Source organism: Pteropus medius, unplaced genomic scaffold (genome assembly GCF_902729225.1).
Source record: "Pteropus medius unplaced genomic scaffold, Ma_sr-lr_union100, whole genome shotgun sequence".
Lineage (NCBI taxonomy): Eukaryota > Metazoa > Chordata > Mammalia > Chiroptera > Pteropodidae > Pteropus > Pteropus medius.
This window is the reverse complement of record NW_024344241.1, coordinates 9,475,870-9,495,303: the sequence shown is the minus strand read 5'-3', so window position 1 is coordinate 9,495,303 and position 19,434 is coordinate 9,475,870. Positions and strand designations below refer to the sequence as shown.

General features: G+C 41.7%; 1 protein-coding gene across 7 annotated transcripts in view; it reads left to right on the top strand.

Annotated features, from left to right (window-relative positions):
- The first annotated feature begins 368 nt into the window (after window positions 1-368).
- The window catches only part of DUSP22 (dual specificity phosphatase 22), a 57,094-nt gene continuing 38,028 nt past the window's right edge, over window positions 369-19,434 (top strand). For 3 of the 7 annotated variants that reach the window (XM_039869485.1, XM_039869488.1, XM_039869487.1), the window contains exons 1-2: window positions 369-917; window positions 12,677-12,710. In XM_039869485.1, the coding sequence (XP_039725419.1) occupies window positions 897-917; window positions 12,677-12,710 (55 nt within the window). In that variant the 5' untranslated portion in view covers window positions 369-896. The remainder of the gene's footprint in view (window positions 918-12,676; window positions 12,711-19,434) is intronic. The other 4 variants (XR_005654226.1, XM_039869484.1, XM_039869489.1 and 1 more) reach the window with 3 other exon arrangements.

Genomic DNA, 19,434 nt, shown 5'->3' with positions numbered 1-19,434 from the left:
GAGGACCACAGGAATCCCCCCACCCCAGCCTAAATCTGTCGCCTTCAGAAAACCCGGGCACGGAGCCGCGGTGATTAGCACCTGATTCACCGAAGGAGTCAAGGCAGGGCGGTGACTGCTCGTAACAGCACCCTGCCCCCACTGCCCGAGTCGCCCCAGGGGAAAAGGCCTGCGGGAGTTTTGGTGACTCTGACTTTCCGGGAGCGAGCCCTCCCGACACGCCACCGCTGGCGCGGGGAGAGCCTGAGCGACCCCCCTGGCCTCGGCCCCGGCCCCGACCCCGGCCCCGGCCCCGGCCCCGGCCCCGGCCCCGCCCCCGCACGGCTTTGGAACGCGCAGGCGGCTCGCGTGGCGCGTGCGCTCTCGGCCCCCGGCCCGACCACTGGGCGTCAGTAGTTCGCGCCTTCTCTTCAACGCGGACACCTAGGAGCCCTGTTCCTCACCCACCCCTGTACCCAGCTGCCGGGGAGCCCTGGTCTGCGCTCCTTTTCCCCGCGTGACAGCGGAGGAGCGGTGGTCACGCGGCAAGGCGCCAGGGGCCCGACTACAAGTCCCAGGAAGCCGGCCGGGGAGGGGCGCGCGGGACTCACGCGGGGAGTTCACGGGCAAAGCGAGACCATTTCCCGGCAAGGACGTCGCAGCCCTGCCCGGCTCGAGCCAGGAAGTCCGCGGCGGAGAAGCGGAAAACCCTATCGTCCGTGCCGGGTTCCCTGTAGCAAGCCTAGTCGCCCGGACCTCCCCGATTGTCGTTGTTGTTAATACTGCGAGCACGAAATTCCTCCCCAGCGCCTCCTCCCCTCCCGCCCCACCTGCTCCTCCCCCTCCTGTTTGCAACACGCCATTAGGGAGCCTGCGACCTCATTGCCAAAGTTCTTAAGAGCTCGCATTCGGTCACCATGGGGAATGGGATGAACAAGGTAACGTGTCTTTCTTTCCTCTGTGCTGTCTTTTCCTCCACTTTTCAGCCTTCCCTCCGGCTGGTGTTTGCTGGACAACGAAAACCAACTGACGGTCGCCCTGTCCTCGCTCCTCCACCTGCCTCACTGGCGTCGCATTCTCCGCGACTTTAACGTAGGGAGGGAGGGGCGGCATATCTGGAGCCGTTACCGTTAAGTCTGTGTTTTTGAGGCGCCCCCCTCCAGGCCCCCTGCCGGCTTCCGGGTAACCAGCCTCCCGCCGCCAACCCTGCCAGCCGCTGTGTTTTGCGGCTAAGAACAAGCCGTGCCCTTTAAAAGCGTTGACAGTTGTTCTGCCGAGACGTCGGCAGAGCTTAGAGCACTGTGGTTTCTTCTTTTTCTCCCCTCCCTTTCACTCCCAAATGGGGCTCTTGACGCGTCACCACCCACATTAGTAAACTGAAGTAATAAGGGTCTTCTGTAGTTTCCTCTTTCTCCCAGATTTTTTTTTTTTCGGTGTGCACAGATTAAGTTTTGCTTAATCTGTGGAGAGGGAAGTTGACAGAGGCCTAAGTCCTAAGGTGTTCTTAAGTACCTGGGTTGGGGGATTGGGGTGAAGGAAGAGATTCAAAGCTGATATATACTGGGTTCTGTGGCTTCTGCAACAAGGGCAACCTTTTGCTCTCTTTGTCTCTGTTCAGCACCCCCTCCACCCCTACCCCCCCCACCCCACTCCTTGTTTCTCCGGAACCTCCTGCCCCCTTTCCTAGGCTGTGGAATAGTCTTCTGTCTTTCCTGTCACTGGAAAATACCAGATTCCAGCTCTAGCAGTTGAAAATTGCCTGGGATGTCGTGTGTTCATGTCAACCACAAGGCTAAGGATTTTGTGATCTGGTACTGCTGATTTAAAGGAAAGACTTATAAAACTTAAAAAGCCCTCAACGAAGACAAGTTCACAGGTCTTTGAAATGGTCCTGGATCAGAGGTTAGCTTTTGTTCTTCTGTTTGTCCTCCTCCATTGAATTCTACTTACCCACAGCTCCACATACATTCAACTTTCATATTTGGTGGATATAACAATGTGGCTTTCTCTTTTGATTAGTGGTGGGGTCAGCAGTTATTTGATTCTTGGAGTGTTAGGTCCAGTAGGGAGTAGTTGGAGTCGAGATGAGAAAGTGGTAGTCCTGTGTACTTAACTCTTCACCTGTCCATGTTGTGTTTTTTGTGTCCTGTAGACCCAATTTATGAAAGAACTATTGTGTGTTTTGGGTCTGCACACCTGAGAATTTTTGGTAATCAGAATTGTATTCATTGTGTGTGGGGTGTTTTTGTAAGGAGTGAGGGTGTGGTGGGGTAGTGATCAAGTTTGGAAACAGATTGTCTTTCGGATAAATACTTGCATTATGTCCCGGTTAGTACTGGAATCCATCAGCACCATGAGCCTTCTGTTTTTTAAATAAAAGCTAGTTTCACAAGTTTGTGGACTCTGCCTTCCCATTACCTGTGGTCCTACTTCAGCTTTTCTTTGATTCTTTCTGCAGTTTTTCCACTTAAATTGTTTGTTCTTCAGCTTTTTCAGCGTTTAATTTATTTAATTTATATTATAATTCAAAGAACATATTTCAGAATACAAATGATTGCCTAAGGGTTCAAAATTAATTTTAGCCTTTTCTGTAAAAACAGTCATACTCATGTCATAATTTTACTTTTCAAAGAAAGTAATAAATTTCTTGATGACGTTATCTTGACCATCTTGTATTGTAAATAGAACCACTATTTCCAATGTAAAGATGGAAAAACATGTGTACAGACAAATTTAGAGATGTCATTAATTCAACAAATATTTATTGTGTACTTACTATTAGGTGCTATGCTAGTTTAGGGAATGGGGTGAGAGTACAGTGCAAATGACACAAAGTTCCTTTACAGAACCTTCAGTATAGACCAGCAATTGCCAAATAGAAATATGTGAGCCATATATTTAATTAAAATTTTCTAGTAGGTACATTAAAAAAGTAAAAAGAAACAGGTCAAATTAATTTTAGTAATATATTTTATTTAACTGAAATGTATTCAGAATATTGTCATTTCAGCATGTAACCAATACATAAAATTATTTGTTGAATGGTACTTTTTTTTTGTACTAAGCCTTCAAAGTCTGGTCTGTATTTTAAACTTAAATCACATCTCATTTGAGATTAGCCAAATTTAAGTACTCAGCCACTGTAGCTAATGGCTATTGTATTACACAACGTGGGTGTGGGTGTGTGTGTGTGTGTGTGTGTGTGTGTGTGTGAGAGAGAGAGAGAGAGGGAGGGGAGGGAGGACTTGGGAGGAGAGAGAGAGGGAGAAAGGGAGGACTTGGGAGGAGAGAGGAGAGGGAAAAAGAGGGGGGAGACAGAGACAGACACACAGACAGTCGCACAGACACACAAACCACAAGCTGGGGAGAAGTGGAGGCTCCAGAGGATAAGACAAGGCAATTTCAGGAGAGCAGGTTAGTAGGTGTGATTCAGTCCAGGCCTAGGATCTTGCTGGTGTAAAGATGATTAAGCTGAGGTCAGAATGAATTGCTCAAAGGTCAGCAGCAAAGTGGATTGCTGGAAGCCAGAAATTAAAAGCCTTGACTACAATTTGTTCACATATTACTGTGTGACTTGAAACTAGGCTTCATATTTTTCCCATCTGTAAAAAAAGAACAGTTGATTTACAGAATCAGTGGAATTATTATAAAGTGCTTTTCTAAGAATATTTATAAATAAGAATGTAAAATGCCCTTTAACAACAATTTTCAGTATGTGTGTACTGAGGTTACTGGGACAAGATTTTGTTTCAGTCTTGCTCAAGTTGATCATCCTTGACAAAAGAAAACTTATGTACTAGATAATGCAGATTCCATTCTGACTGCTTTGATTATAGCAGTTTTTATTTATATTTCATGCCATCATGGGGGATCTTACCATACATTCTAGTCTCCTATGGGACACTGTCATGCCCATCTCAGGTGTATACAGTATGTTACACAGAGACTATAAAGGAAAGAAGCTTCTGTATTCTGGCCAATTGAAGATGATGAGCAAACAGAGAACACAGCAGTTGTGATCTGTTATATTTTGAACCTCATGTTCCTGCAGTTTATAAAATCTAAGCCTCACTCTAGCCTTAGAAGGTCAGTCTGTATTATCCTCTGTGAACAGATTGGAAAATGGAGTCTTGGAGAGATTAAGTAGCATGACTAAGGTCCTAATGCTAGGAAGTGGCAGAGCTGGATTTGGAACCCAGTTCCCACTGATTTTGAAGATAGTAGAAGTTTTTACTTTGAGCTAGGATGCCAGTTCATCTCAAGTGAATTCTCAAGTAAAAGACACTGAAAAATAACCTGAAAAAGCTCCCCAGAGTTCCAAATTGCAAAATAGGAAAAGCACCTCCTCTATTCCTTCATGTTTGACATTGATAGGAGGGAAAGGCAACCAACTAAAACTATCATTTCATAGCTTTTTGTGCCATTCCAAAATAGATTGAACTACCCGAAATTATATTACTAAGGAGCTTATGATATGCCAGGGAATGTTTTGAGACTTTACCACACAGAACTCATATGATCCTCACAACAACCCCATAAAATAGGTACTGCTATTTTCATCCCTGTTTTATAGATGAGATGCACAGAGATTAAGTGATGGGCCCAAAGTCACCCATTTGGCAGAGTCGGAACCCAAAGCGAGGTGATCTGATTCATAGCCATAATGCAGAGTGCCTCATTATACTGCTCAAAAGATCAGTTCAGTGAATGTCTCTAGTAGGATTAGGGTTAAACCTAAAAGGGCTATTGCATGCAAATGTCACATTTCTGTGGAGCCTTTGAAAACTCTTAAGTGACCCAAAGTTCTCTCAGTGTCTAAATATCCAAATTTTGGGGGGGAGGGTCTATAAGGAAAATTATCATTGTCATCTTATTAGTCTTAAGTACTACAATACCACATTAAAAACAAAAATCTAGTCTCTAACCAAGCATCATGTCAGAGAAATCTGCCCCAGATGCTTCTCCATGTACATGTTTTTATCTTGATCAACCTGAAATAATGACCCAGAAGTGAGCTATAGTGTTACCATTCTAGGGTAGGATATGAAGACCCTCTGGCTTTGATGTCTTTGCCCCCACTGCCAGGATTATTTCAATTCCTCCAGCATCCTGCTGCCCAGCCTGGTGGCCTCTTCCTCACTTGCTGCTCTGTGTTCTCTGAAAGCATTCTTCCTGGTGGAAATGGATGCTGTCCTAGTAGTTCATGGGAAACTTCCTCATGATAATGAGAGGCAAACACTTCAATTGGTGCATTGCTTTTTCATTAGAAGCCCACTGTTGTGAAAGAAAGAGTGGTGGGGCTATCAGAAAGCTTGATGTGAGGTTTCTCTACCACTCCGCTGCTTCCTGCTGTGATCTTGAACAAGTCACTTAATGTTTCTGAGCTTCAATTTCTTTATCACCCTCAATTCACAGGGATGGTGACTAGCTTATCTAGTGTCCTTATTTGCTCTACAATGAGTATAATGATACCTCCCCTAGTTGCTACTTAGATTCTTGAGAGAAGCAAATGAATGTATTAGAAGACGTCTTTGCAAACCATAAAGTGCAAATTTGCACTGTTAATAGTGTTCTTGGATATGTCACGTCATAGATATAGTGGTGGCATCTGCCTTGGATATGGTTGACACCTGTTTTAGAATGGCTCTTTCTCCTTAGGAAGATAAAGGAGTGTAGTTGAGAAAGGAGTATAGTTCAAGGGGGAAAGAGCAAGGAGAGTATGCCTCCTAAGCATAAGACTAGGGTTTCTCAGCCTTTGCAGTATTGACAGCTTAGGCTGTATCATTCTTTGTTGCGGGGGCCGACCCGTGCATTGTTGGAGGTTTAGCAATATCCCAGGTCTCTAACCACAGGATGCCAGTAATCCCCGTCCCCCATTATGAAAACCAGAAATGTGTCCAGGTATTGCCAGATGTCCCATGGAGGGCAAAATCATCCACTGGTCTAGGGTTTGTCACTCAGAAGCTCCTGAGGCCTGTGTGATCGTTAATCTGAAACTAAATCATTCTCAAAAGGCACAAGAGGTCCTAAAAGATTGAGAAGCACTGTTTTAGTGTGGTAAGGATCTAGAAGGTCAGATATCCTTGTGCTGGTGCATGCTGCTGTTTCCACATGGCAGCACCTAACTTGGCTGCCTTCATAATTCATTCATCTGTTCGTTCACCCACTCATCAAATTATGTTATTGAATACCTGCGATTGTCAGAGCACTTTCCTAGGTCTTGTTGTGGGAAATAAATATGAAAGACAAGAAGATCCTGCTGCCCACATTGGTCCCAGGCAGCTTACAGAGAAATCCTTCGATGGGAGATGAGCATACTGTGAGAGGCACAGCTGTACAGCTGCAGCTGTGGAGCTGATGGACAGATGGCTCCATGAAGATGGTCTCCCTGTCTTCTCTACACCACCCCCTGAATATTTTCTCAACATTACAGTTTTATTTCATATTGAAAGAACAGATGTTTAAGGCATCTAAGTGCATAGAAGAGTATTCCTTAGATTCTCTCTTTTATAAACTGCATACTTGTTAAGTTCATTGCCAAATGGCATTAAGAAATCTATGATTTTTAACCCTCCAAGGAATCCACCAAAGTTCTCCCCTTCGCTCCTGGCTTCAAAACTCAGAAAGTTCTTTCTGACCTAGGGAGAATTAGCAGCCCCATTACCTTGTACTGCTGCTTGATCAGGAATTTTCTCTTATATCTGTTTGGATGGTGGTGTCTTAGATTCCATGGCATCATGAAATACTAAGAGAAATGTTTAAAAAGTAAACAAGATATTTCTTGCCTTAGAAGCAGTATCTTTTTGTGCTTACGTGCTTTTTTTGGTGGCTAAGGATTTTATTTTATATATTTCTGTATGGCCAGTGTTAGTAAAGTGTGAGAGTGAAGGATATTGATCAAGAGGAGCCATCAACCATCGATTATCTTTAGCACGGTCTCAAAGTATTCCTGCAGAAGGAGTCTACCTACCATTATCTATTCCCAATCTTTTAACAGAAAATAAGAATCTTTTTTGACCAGCAGAGTGTCAGAGACCATCTTCCTTTGTGGTTTGTGCTGTTTCATGACCATTTTATTCGGTGATTATCTCTGCATGTTCCAGACTCAGTGGCAGGCTTTTTGGGACACAGCAGGGAATGAGGCAGACATGCCCGCTGCTTCAAAATAAATCAAAAAGTAAGCAAATAAAATAATTTTAGGTATCGATAAGTGTGATGAAAATAAAACAAGTGTGCTGTGATAGAGGGTTTTAGGGAGTTTGGTGGGCAGGAAAGACCTCCCTAGGAGCTATCACCTCATGGGAGACCTAAATGACAATAGCCACCTAGGTGTAAAATGGAGACAACATTCTCTGCAGAGGAAAAGAGCAATTGTTTCTGAGTCCCAAAGATGATTCAGACCAATTCTAAACTTATTCTTTTAGAGTCATAGAACATTCCCAAACTGCATTTACAAAACTTTTTTCCTCGATCTATTCTTACTTCCTACCAGGTAGCAATGATTTCACTCCTGCTATGTTCTTTCTTCTGGTTTGAGTTCAGACTCAATGAACTGTCAGCCATGTTGTTCCAGATGAATACTTACCTCTTCCCTGGTTTCCTCTATAAGCCATCTCTCTGCTGGAAAATTATTTTGTTTTATTTCATTTTCCCTTTTTCTGTACTTAGATATTATTAGCAAAAATAATATTGGAGAAGTCAGGTCAAATTTTTTGAGTTTTAAGTTTCAATTATGAAGCCTATTAGTGTAAAAGTTTAAATATTGATGGGCTTATTATTCTCCTTGAAAACAAAACCATAATTTCTCTCCCTGCCAATGGTTAATCCTCCAGCCTTCCTTGATCTTGTTTTGTAATTTTATATGGAAGAAACTACAGAAACTGAGATTGAGCAGTTTTCTTTCAATTTCCAACTCTTGAAATTCTGGCTTACTCTTCTGGTCTGGAAAATGAAGTTAAAAGTTTACTGACATAACATAACTCTCTTTATATTACTTAAAAATATTTTAAATGCATATAAAATGCATCTTAAATGATTTTTAGTAATTTAGCTCCTTGATTTTAATAAATTCATACCTCTGCCTTTGCCAGCATTCTGCCCTGGCATCCCTTTAGAATGCTGTTCTCCTCCAATAGCAGCCCCAGTGCTACTGGCCTGGTGTCACTGACCCCATACAGAAACCCAGCCAGGGAAGAAAAGGACAAAGTTTGATCTCACAGCCTTCACTGTGCATTTCTGTTTGGCCAGTGTTAGTTTTTTATATCCTTTGTTTTTTATTATCCTCACCATTGTTTTTATATCCTTTCCTTGCTTCGCCTCCTCCCAGCTTATCCACAATGTTTATTTGTTCATCTGTCCACTGAAAAATCATTTACTTGATTGAGTACCTACCAATCAAAGGAAAACCATTTATGTTTAGAGAAAAGATATTCAAAGATATGATGCAGGCAGCAGATAGAGGTCATAAATTAGATGCCCACGGGCCATAGTCAGCCTGCTTAAGTGTTTTATTTATCTATCCCAATATTTAAGGTTTTTTAAAGGTAGTTGACAGTATTTGAAAATTGGACTGTTTCCTATAAAATCTGGATGCTGGTATTAGGGGACCTCGCCTTTGTCTCTGTGTCTCTCTTTACCTCCTTGGATGTGGGGAAAATTGGGGAAGGTGCTAGGCATGGGGCAGAGGCTGAAGCCATAGCAACCTCAGTCCTTGAAGGTCTCACCTGCCGAGGTCTCGAATTTGGGTGTCATGCTGATAGCTACTTGGAGCCCTAAGAAGATTTTAATCTGAAATATCACATGATCGACTTTGCACTTGGAGGCAGATTGAGGAATCCTTCGGAAGGACAAGTCCAGAGGTGGGGAGATCTCTAGGAGGCTGTTATAGTAAATCAGAGAGGAAGCCTAAGAAGTTGAACAAGAGAACTGCACTAAAGTTCCAAGAGGAGCACATAAATTGGGGAGCTGTTAAGGAGTAGAAGGAATTGCTAAATCAGGCTTGAGTAGAATTCAGAGGAGGGAGGAATCTTGTTAGAGTAACCTCTATCTGGTTCTTGGAGTGCAAGTGGAAATGCTTTCAGGGTTAGTAGGACTTTGCTAGTCTATGACTTGCTTGGTCTGTGAAGCTCATTTGCATTTGTGCATTTTTTTCGGGGTTGAAAGGCCTGCATCAGGGTCTGTGGTTGTAAGCGACAGAACCCAAATGTGGCTGCTTTAGGTAGAATAGGTCAGATAGCCAGGAAGGCTGGAGAATCAGATTTAGGCTACCCTGCCAGGAGCTAGTTCTACAACTGGTATAGTGAGAGCATTTCTGGGACTGCCCCAAGATGCAGATGTTGCTACTGTAAGGTAGGCTGTCCTGGCTTATCTCTGGATTCTGGTCTGGAACAGCTGTGGAGACATGTTGCACTTCAGTCACTTGTCCATGCCTTAGCAACAAAGGTAGAAGTGAGTAAATATTTGGCATTTGCAGCTTCTGTAGTAAAAGCTGGGCTTGCTTCCCACCAAGACTCCAACGTGGGGGATGGGGATTCTCCAAACACAGGAAAAGGCTTCAGAGACTAGGAAACCTATAAAATAAAATAATTGTTCATTAAAGGGTTTATAATTTTTTAACATACTGAAGAGATGAGGGATCCCAAACAGTGAGGACCTCTTCTCTATTTTGAGAGAATATTGGGAGCAAATAAAGGTGATGTTGCAAGGTGGGACCAGTGAGGGTTGTTGGGAAAATAGGGGTTATTTGGCTTGGCTGGAGATTAAAATGGGGAAATCCTTCAGAGGTAGAGAGTCATGTTGAAATTTTCAGTTGAATTTCAGTTTTGGCCTTCGTTTTCTTGGGAAAGGTTTTGCCATTGAACATTTTGATCTAGCAAATGACCCAGTGAGAATATGACTTTAGAAAATTAATTTGATGGGACAAAAAATAAGTTCAGTGGCTGCTTCTCTAGTTCATGTGTGAACTGAGGTTCTGGGCTGTGGTGGTGACCATTAGCCAAGGAGCTGGTGCTATGATTGGACTTCATAACTCACTGGGCAGAGGGAGGGTGCTAGGGTAGGGAGAGAGACGTGCCCTGGTGGGAGTGGGCTCCAGATTTTTCATTCTGGATGACTGGGAGAGGTGACACTATCAGGGGACAAGAGGAATTGATAATTGGGGGAGAGAAGATAATGATCTGTTTTAGATAGTGGAGTGAAGGGAGTGGAAGCCAGACTGGAGTTGAGTTCCAAAGGGTAGATTTAGGAATCAGTAAATCATAGTTCTAGAGCAGTGGAGCACAGATGTGATCTAACCTCATGCTCTTGTTTTATTTTATTTAAAAAAATAATATGAATGTATTAATTTATATGTAGTAGAGAAAGTAGAAGTACAAAAAAGAAAAGTAAAAATAAGACATAATCTTTTTCCAAAATACCACCACTTGACTTTAAACAAAAAGCAAATTGAAGTAATGCATGCATAAGATTAGAACATTCAAACCATATAGAAAATTACATACAGAAATACAAAAGTGGTCCTCCCCAGACCTTCCCAGCCTCCTGTGTCCGCTTCACAGAGGTAAGCATAGGAATGAAGGCATTGTACTGCACACATGACTTTACCATTCCTTTATTTTTATCATGACATTTCTAAGATAGAGTAAATAAACATACATAAAAATATCTACTTCTTTCTAACAGCCCCAAACATCTTAAATACCTTAGTGGCACTTACTATAGAGCCCTGAAAACTGTCTATCTCAGTCACACCACTATCCCAAGTGCCCAGCACAGTGCCCATGTGTAACATGAATTCAGCAAACCATTCAACCACTGTAATATATTCTGTAACTTGCAATACATACAATATGACAAACATGCCCATATTGTAGTCCATTATAACTGTCAACTGAATGAATCTGGAGTCATTTGTGGCATAAAAGAAAAATTATTCTGTCACTTATGAAAAATGGCAAGGAAGACAGAGACTACTGCAAGTGAGAGACTGAACTCCCAATATTACAGGCAAGTGGGGATTTATAACCAGTGAGCAGGGTGAGGGAGTAGAGGGGAAATTTGTAAGAAGAACTTGATTAAATATCAGGTGAAGGAAGAGCTTGATTGGATATCACGGGTGGGAGGATTCTTTGCTAAATCTGGCAGTCTATGGACAAGGCCTAGTTGAGAAGAGGACTCAAAGTTGCCCAACTAAAATTTGGTCAAGGATGAAATTTTTTGTCACTATCACCCAAACAACCATGTGATGATTATGGCCTTTAGTAGCTAATGTCACATCCTAATAAAGATAGGAGAGACCTTGGAGAATGAGATATTACACATAAAAAAGCTCTGTGCAGGCAAGAACTGCCAGAGAACATCAGTTCGATCCATCTCCAAGATGAACTTGCATTGTTCTTATATTGTAAAACAGGAATGATTAAGTATCTATTCCATCTTTCCAGTTAGGAGAATCCCAAAGACTGATTATAATTCAAGAAAGACCTGTTTTTTAACTCCTTGGCAGTGGATGCTGGAGTTTTTCTTTGAGATTTTGTTTTACATATTCATAGAGCTTATGTTGTATGCACTTGGAAATCATATCGCGTGGTGTAGCTTCCAAAGCAGTGTCCATATTTGGACTTCAGAGATTTCATATAAAGTATTGGCAAGACAAGAATTAGTTTCTGGTTTTGTATTTTGCAAAGTAGGGGGTGCTTGTGAAAAATACAGTCCCTAGGTCTCATGTCAGATCTACTCAATCATTCCATATAGGGGGTGGGGCTTGTGTAGAAATTTGAATTTTTAACAGATTTTGATGATTCTGATAGATAGTCTGGTTTGAGAACTATTGCCTTAGGAGAAGTAGATATTTGGGAGCAAATGTATGTTCTTAAAACTTTTTAAGAAAACAGTTCATTCATTCATTTAGCAACTCTTTACTGAATGGTAATCATGACCTAAGCTTGACCTAGGAGCTGAGTGTGCAGCAGTGAGCAACAGGATGTGTTTGCTGCCCAAAGAGCCTTCCATTTCAGCAGAGGAGGCAGACCTTCACCTAGTAATGCCCCTGTGACAGGATCACCACAATGGGAGCACAGCAGGCTGTGGGCAGTGACACAGGGGCCTGTTCCAGACTCTGAGATCAGGACAGGCCTCCTTTGGGCATGAGTCAAAGCTGCCTAACAGTGGGGACAGTATTTGCAAAAGCCTTGGACAACAGAGGGTAGGTTTTCTGGAGCAGTGAGAGAAGCCTGGGATGTGTAGAGGGTGTCTAGGGTATAGTGAGGAAAGGAGGAGTCATGGGGGAAAAAGCAGGCAGGAAAGTTGGAGGGGTTGCTGGAGGCACTTAGTTTTATGGCTTAACTCAGGATGCCAAAGAGCACTTGCAGGGCAGAAATGAGGAAGGACACATGGGATCTGTGAAGTTCTATGGAAGATCTTGGTCTTTAAAGTTCTGAAAGTTGCTTGACACCAACACACTACCATCTATAGGCTATTTGGGCAGGGTTACTACTGGCCATGGGCAGGCCAGAGCCCTGGACACAAAGATGCCTGATTGTGCATGCTATCCATCTGAGGAGGTTCTAGGAAGTAGGTGTAGCAGGCGACAAGCCTAGGCTGTACACCAGCCACTCTGGTGAGGGCCCAGCATCTGTGTGCAAAACCTTATCAGCATCAGGTCTGTAATGCTCACATCTGGTATGTGTCTCTCCCCTAGATCCTGCCTGGCCTGTATATTGGCAACTTCAAAGGTGAGTTATCTCTTTTTTTTGTATTATTGTGGTAAAATATGCATAATATAAAATATGCCATTTTAGCCATTTTTAAGTGTACAATTCGGTGGCATTAAGTACATTCACATTGCTGTATAACCATCACCACCATCCATCTCCAGAACTCTTTCATCTTTCTCAACTGAAAGTTAGTACTTTCAGTACCAATTTAGTACTAATGATAGTACCCATTAAAGACTAACTCTGCATTTCCCCCTCTCCCAGCCCCTGGAAACTAACATTTTACTTTCTCACTCTATGAATTTGACTGCTCTAGGTAGGAACCTCATATAAGTGGAATCATACAGTTTTTGTCCTTTTGTGTCTGGCTTTTTTCACTGCTAATGTCCTCAAGGTTCATCCACGTTGTATCATGTTTCAGAATTTCCTTTCTTTTTAAGGTTGAATACTATTGCATTTTATGTATATACCACATTTTGTTTATTCATTCATCTGTTGATGGACATTTGGGTTGCTTCCACCCAAAGTTAAGTTTACTTTTTAAAAGATTAGCTTTAGTCTTTTCACATATGATTGAGTCGAGGTATAAACTCAGTTTATACAAAGTCTGGTCTGGACATGGCCACCACTTATGCCCAGGCTCCTTGTTAGGTCCTCTTCCTCGTGTTCCAGCCCCTCGGCCAATACTGACAGAGGCATGTGGAGCTTGCTGTTTCCACCTTAACCTGTGATCTTCATTTTAATTCCACATACATGTTGGAACATTATTATCAAAAGAAGACAGCTAATAAGCACAGTAGCCATGTAACTTCTTGATAATCTTTTATCACTTTTTCTAGTTATTATTAATAAATGTTCAGAAACCTATTATTTTAATCACTTGTTAAAAATAAGAGGCAATTTTATCTTTGGCAGATTATTCTTATCTTGTGTTGACTTTTCTTCTTACACATTCCTCTGTGACTTATTCAATATGTATTTATTGATTTGCTGTCAGATACCAACTTTTTACTTTTAGCTTATCTGTCTCAAAATGCTCTGTGGTCACAGAGGTGAGTGGAAACCCATGGAGCAAAGTGCAGAGTGGCAAACAGACTTTTGTTAATTTCCAGAGAGGGGCCAGGTCCTCATGCTGTGTGACGCTTTGAATGTTTATAAGTGAAAACACTGGTTCCTTAGCATTGGAGATAGGGTAAACTTAAATAGGATGAAATAGACCTAGGAAACTTGTAGAAACAAGTCTGCCCACACTGGGTTGAAAAGAGCCAAACTTTGTCATAGGCATCTGAAACTCCTCCCACCCCAAACAAGCCAGAACACACTCCTCCCCGTTTTGTGGTTGTTGCTTAAATTTGTAAGTTCAGGTTCAAATTGATTATAAAAACAGTCTTTATGATTTCTCTGCATAATATTTATTTTTTCTTCATTTCCCCGAAGGCTCCTAGTGCTGCTAATTTGCCTCAAAGAGAATTAAGCATAGGGAGCTAACAGCTGCTAATTGCTACTAGAACCTGTTAAAAATAGTTCTGGAGTTATTAAATCAGTAAGCTTTGTAGTTCTCAAAAAGCAGCAAGTGCTTTGTGATGGGAGCTAGAATATAGAAAAGAGCAAATGTCTTTAGAGGTTATTTAGTTATTTTTAACTGCTTTGATGGGGAGAAGGGAATGTCTTTGTGTTTGAGAACAGAATTTAGAATAAATTCTTAGAAGTAGAGTTACTAGGTGAAAGTGTTTACAAATTAAAAATTGTAATAAATACCAACCAAATTAAATACTTCTTCCCACAATTTATGAGAGTTTTATCCTAACACATAGAAGGTTACTTTCCTATAGAAGGACATTATGCACAACTTTAAGGAAGTATTTAAAACTCCTTTTTTGTACTAAAATCCATATTTATTTTCTAAATAGTGAGTGACATAGGAATCCTTCACAGTTCCAGGATTCTTGCTTTGTAGTTTTCACCCATCAGAGTTTTATAACAACTCACACCTATCTTTGTTCAGACAATTGATATTTTGTTATTGCTTTCAGTTATTCTGACATTAGTATGTGGTTATGTTTTTTTCATGTACTCACCAAACATTTCTTAAACATTTATCAAGTGTAAGGCTTATCTAAAACAAAGGAATGATAGTGTGGTGAATCCCCAAGAAGTTGGAAGGAAGTGTTGTGTTCATATAGTTGCCTGTAAATTAACTCATCCATTCCACAAACTTGTTGCAAGTGCCCGATGTGCAGAGCACTGTGCTAGGAGTCTGATGTGGACATGTGTCCTAGTCCTCAGTGGGGAGCAGGTATAGAACAGGGGGAGCAGGTCCTGCAGAATGGAGAGAAGCAATGGGATGGGCTTGCCTTGGAATTCAGTTACCCCACAGCCCATGAGCCAGATGTTTGCCCTCAGACACGTTAAGCAAACTCAATGTGAGAGAGGAAGAATGTCAGCTCTGGGGCTGTGGTGAGGACTGAGCCAGACAGTGCAGATGAAGAACTCACTTCCTGCCTGGTACATGGCAGGTCAGCCAGGGTAAGTCCTCCTCATCTTCTCTATCTGGAAATAGGAACCACACACCTACTTTGGACTATTGTGGGAAGATGTTCATAAAGCACCCACACCATGCCAGGTGTGCTATAGGCGCTCATCAACATTAGTTAGCAAGTATGGAAATGCAAAGTGAAAGGATCATGACTTCTGGAAAGTGAATCCAGCTCTCATCTGCTTTAGTGTGATGCCTCATTTAGTCATTTTCTTCTCTTTTTAAATCACAAATAATACATGCCTACTATAAGACAACAACCAATATAGAAATATAAAAAGGAAATTTAATGAAAAAATTTAATTTTCTGAGAGTTCAATTTTTTTTACAGAGTATGGATCGACACTTGCTACTCAGGCCTTGGTTCTAGCAGCCATGGTCTCCTCAGTCCAGTCATTGAATGGTCTTCTGTGCCATTTCCTTTCTTCTTTTCCCTCCCCTTCCCTCCTCCCTTTCTTCCAGTGGAATTTTTTACAAGTCGCTCTGCAGCTTTTTTTTTTCTTCTTTTTAACTTTGCAATAAATCACAAACAGTTTTCTAACACCTGGTGATTTTTCCACCTGGAGAAAAACCCATTGACAAACCCAGCTTCTGAAGCCTGGTCTTTGATGAGAGCCTCTTAGTCAAGATTCCTGTAGCTGGCAGCTGTTTCTGCCCATATGTAAGGAGGGAAGGTAGGAAGTGGAAACTCAAAGATCAGCTCCATCCTAGGCCAAGAGGGTGGGGATTAGCTGCTTCCTCACAACTTAACAAGTGCAGAAGTGGTTGTTAGCGGACGGTGGAAGCCTTCATTGCTTAAAGATCTCCACAGAAACTTGCAAAGTGGGAGACAAGCTCAGGCACTGTGTGTGTGCAGGTGATGTACAAAGAGACATGTTTGAGGTCTCAGAGCTTTTGTTTTGTGTCTGTCAATTGGAGCATGGTTCCCCAGTTCAGATGAGTAGAATTACTGAACATTGACTCGTGATAGTCTGCTGTTAACTTAGCCTAAGAGACCTGGGTGCTGAGTGATGAGTTTCAGGTGGTACAGCCTTCTGTACAGCTGGGAATCATGTCTTTGAAGTGAGCATGTATTTGGAAACATTCAGACATGATGGAAATTGAGGCCCAGACCACAGCCTTGGGACTTACTCTGGTAATGATGATAATAATGATGGCAATGATAACATTTACTATAAGCCAGACAGCATTGTTCTAAACATTGTATCATTTAGCACTTCTCACAACCCTTACTATTTTTCCATGTTATAGGTGAGAAAAGTGAGGCACAGAAAAACTTGCCACCAGTTAATATCAGAGCCAGGATTTGATAAGGGAACAGGTATGAATTGTCCTGTTTTAGCCCCCAACCTAGATTGGAAATGTATCCACTTAAAGGTTGAACTCACTAACAGCTAATTTATAACTCTAGAAGTTATTATGATGTATAATAATTTATAACTCTAGAAGACATTAAATTTTGCAGTGGAAAATATAACTGCAAGACAGATTGGAATCTCTTGCCCATTAGTCAGCAGAATTCACAAATTGAGAGGCAAAAGTTTGAGAAATGACTCAAAACATGGCTTAGTTTTCAGTGTCAAAGCAGAGGGACTTAGGTCTTTTTAAAACGGAGACCTTCCTTCTCCCCTTCGCTTGATCTCTCATCCTGCATGGCCATCCTTTTCAGTCCACAACAGTGCAGCAGGTGCTCTGAGTATTAGAAAGGCACTACCAAAGAAGTCTTTTCCAGCCAAATGTCCATTTTTCTTGAGCACTTGTGTTGATAGTGTTAATTTCTAATACTTCTTCTAATATAGTTTTCTTAATTTTATTCAGGATCAGTTCTGCTTGACTTACTAGACTAGCTTATTTCCCACAGCCATTCTGGCATTTCCCACATCTTAGGACTGGTTATCCCATCCATCTTCTGTATCAATATTTAAGATCCAGAGTGCTAATTCCCCTTCCTAAGGAAGCATGTAGCTGTTACTTTGCCCTTTAGAACAGCATCTTGCAGGAACTCATCTGCTACCAAAGTAAGGTCTACCTAGTGACAGGTGGGGTCTTCCTCTGAGCTAGGCAGGGAACGTACAATAGCAAAGAGAAGGATCTGTTGGGTGTTTCTGTTTCAGTGCTCCCACTGTGTAAAGGTGACATTTACTTCTGAAAGCCAAGTAATGCTTGGGATGAGGGGCAGGGAGGGTGGCAGAGATAGAGAGGATAAAGGGAGACAGGCAGCAAGAGTCCAGGGGCCAAGAGAGATGACAAGAGAGAGGAAAGAATATGGTTAGCTATTTTTACTAATGAGGGGCTATTTTATTTAATGCAATTTATATTGAATTGTGAATAGTATTTTTAAAATTCTGTTTTTCCTGATTATAAAAGTAACGTAGGTTTTTTTTTCCCCTCAATTCTTAATTCTGTTCCACTGGTCTGTGTATCTATTTTTCTGCCAATACCATGCTGTTTTGATTGTCACTTTGTAGTATAATTTGAAGTCAGTTAGTGTGATGCCTCCAGTCTTGTTCCTTTTTCTAAAGATTGCTTTGACTATTTGGGGTCTTTTGTGATTCCATACAAATCTGATGTTTTTTTGTTCAATTTCTTTAAAAAATGCCATTGGGATTTTGATGAGTATTGCATTACATCTGAATACTGCTTTGGGTAATATGACCATTTTAACTATGTTGATTCTTCTGATCCTTGAACATGAGATATCTTTCCATTTCTGTGTCTTTTCAAATTTCTTTGAATAATGTCTTATAGTTTTCAGTGTATAGGTCCTACACATCCTGTGTTAAGTTTATTCCTAGGTATTTCATTCTTTTTGTTGCATTTCTTTTTCTGAAATTTCATTGTTAATGTATAGAGCAAATTTTTTGACAAAGGAGCCAAAAATATGCAATGGAGAAAGGAAAGCTTCTTCAATAAACGGTGCTGGGAAAAATTGGAAAGCTACATGTAAACGAATGAAACTAGACTATTATCTGTCACCATACAGCAAAATTAACTCAAAATGGATCAGGGACCTAAATATAAGACCTGAAACAATAAATTGCCTTGAAGAAAACATAGGAACTAAACTCATGGACTTTGGATTTAAAGGGGATTTTATGACTGACATCAAAGACAAGGGAAGTAAAAGCAAAAATGAATATTGACTATGTCAAATTAAAAAGCTTCTGTACAGCAAAAGAAACCAACAAAACAAAGGGGCTACCAACTGAATGAGAGAATATATTTGCAAACAATGCCTCTGGTAAGGGCCTAATATCCAAAACATATAAAGAACTCATACAACTCAACAACAAAAAAATCAAGCCATTTGGTTAAAAAATGGGCAGAGGACCTGAACAGGCACTTCTCCCAAGAAACATGGCCAAGAGACATATGAAAAGATGCTCAACTTTAGCTGGTAGGGAAATACAAGTCAAGACCACAATGAGATACCACCTCACACCTTTTAGAATAGCTATCAATAAGACAAGTAATAACAAGTGTTGGAGAGGTTGAGGGTAAAAAGGAACCCTCATACATCGCTAACGGGAATGTAAATTGGTACAGTCACTATGGAAAAGAGTATGGCAGTCCCACAAAAAATAAGAATATAATTACCATATGAGTTAGGTGAGGTCCAGGTAGTTACCAGGGTGGGGCAAGTGGTGTTTACCAAGTTAATATAGTTTCAGGTTTGGTGCCAGTGCTGAGCCTGGGACCCCTTACAAAAGTCTCAGAGCACACGGAAGCCAGCCACTGCCCACCTTGTCCCCACAGGCCCCTGAGAGTTGTCTAAAAAGACTGCAGCGTGAGTTGCAGCTAGTTGCTTACCACTGGAAGTGCCTCCAGTGGTGCATGAGCCAAGGCCTACTGTTTGCTGCTGAAAGAGCCTCCTATGGTACACAATGCAGGGCTGGTTGCTCATCCACCATAAGCGCATTTACTGGTGTGCAATTTGGGTGGAGCAGGATCCTAGGGAGTCACCAGAGTGAAGAGGATCTCACCAGGTTAATTCAGTTTTAGATTTGGCCATGTGGGGGAGGGCTCAACACAGGCAATATGGCACCCACCTGGGACAATGATGGCTGTCCCTCTAGCCTTCTCCCTGCAGCCACACAACTCAGGCTTTCCCTGTTTGTTATTGGCACCTCCTGAGTTGCTGTCCCTTTGCCAGAGTTCAGAATGAGTGCCTGAGAGCAAGTGAGTCTGTGTGTGAATTCTTTAAGA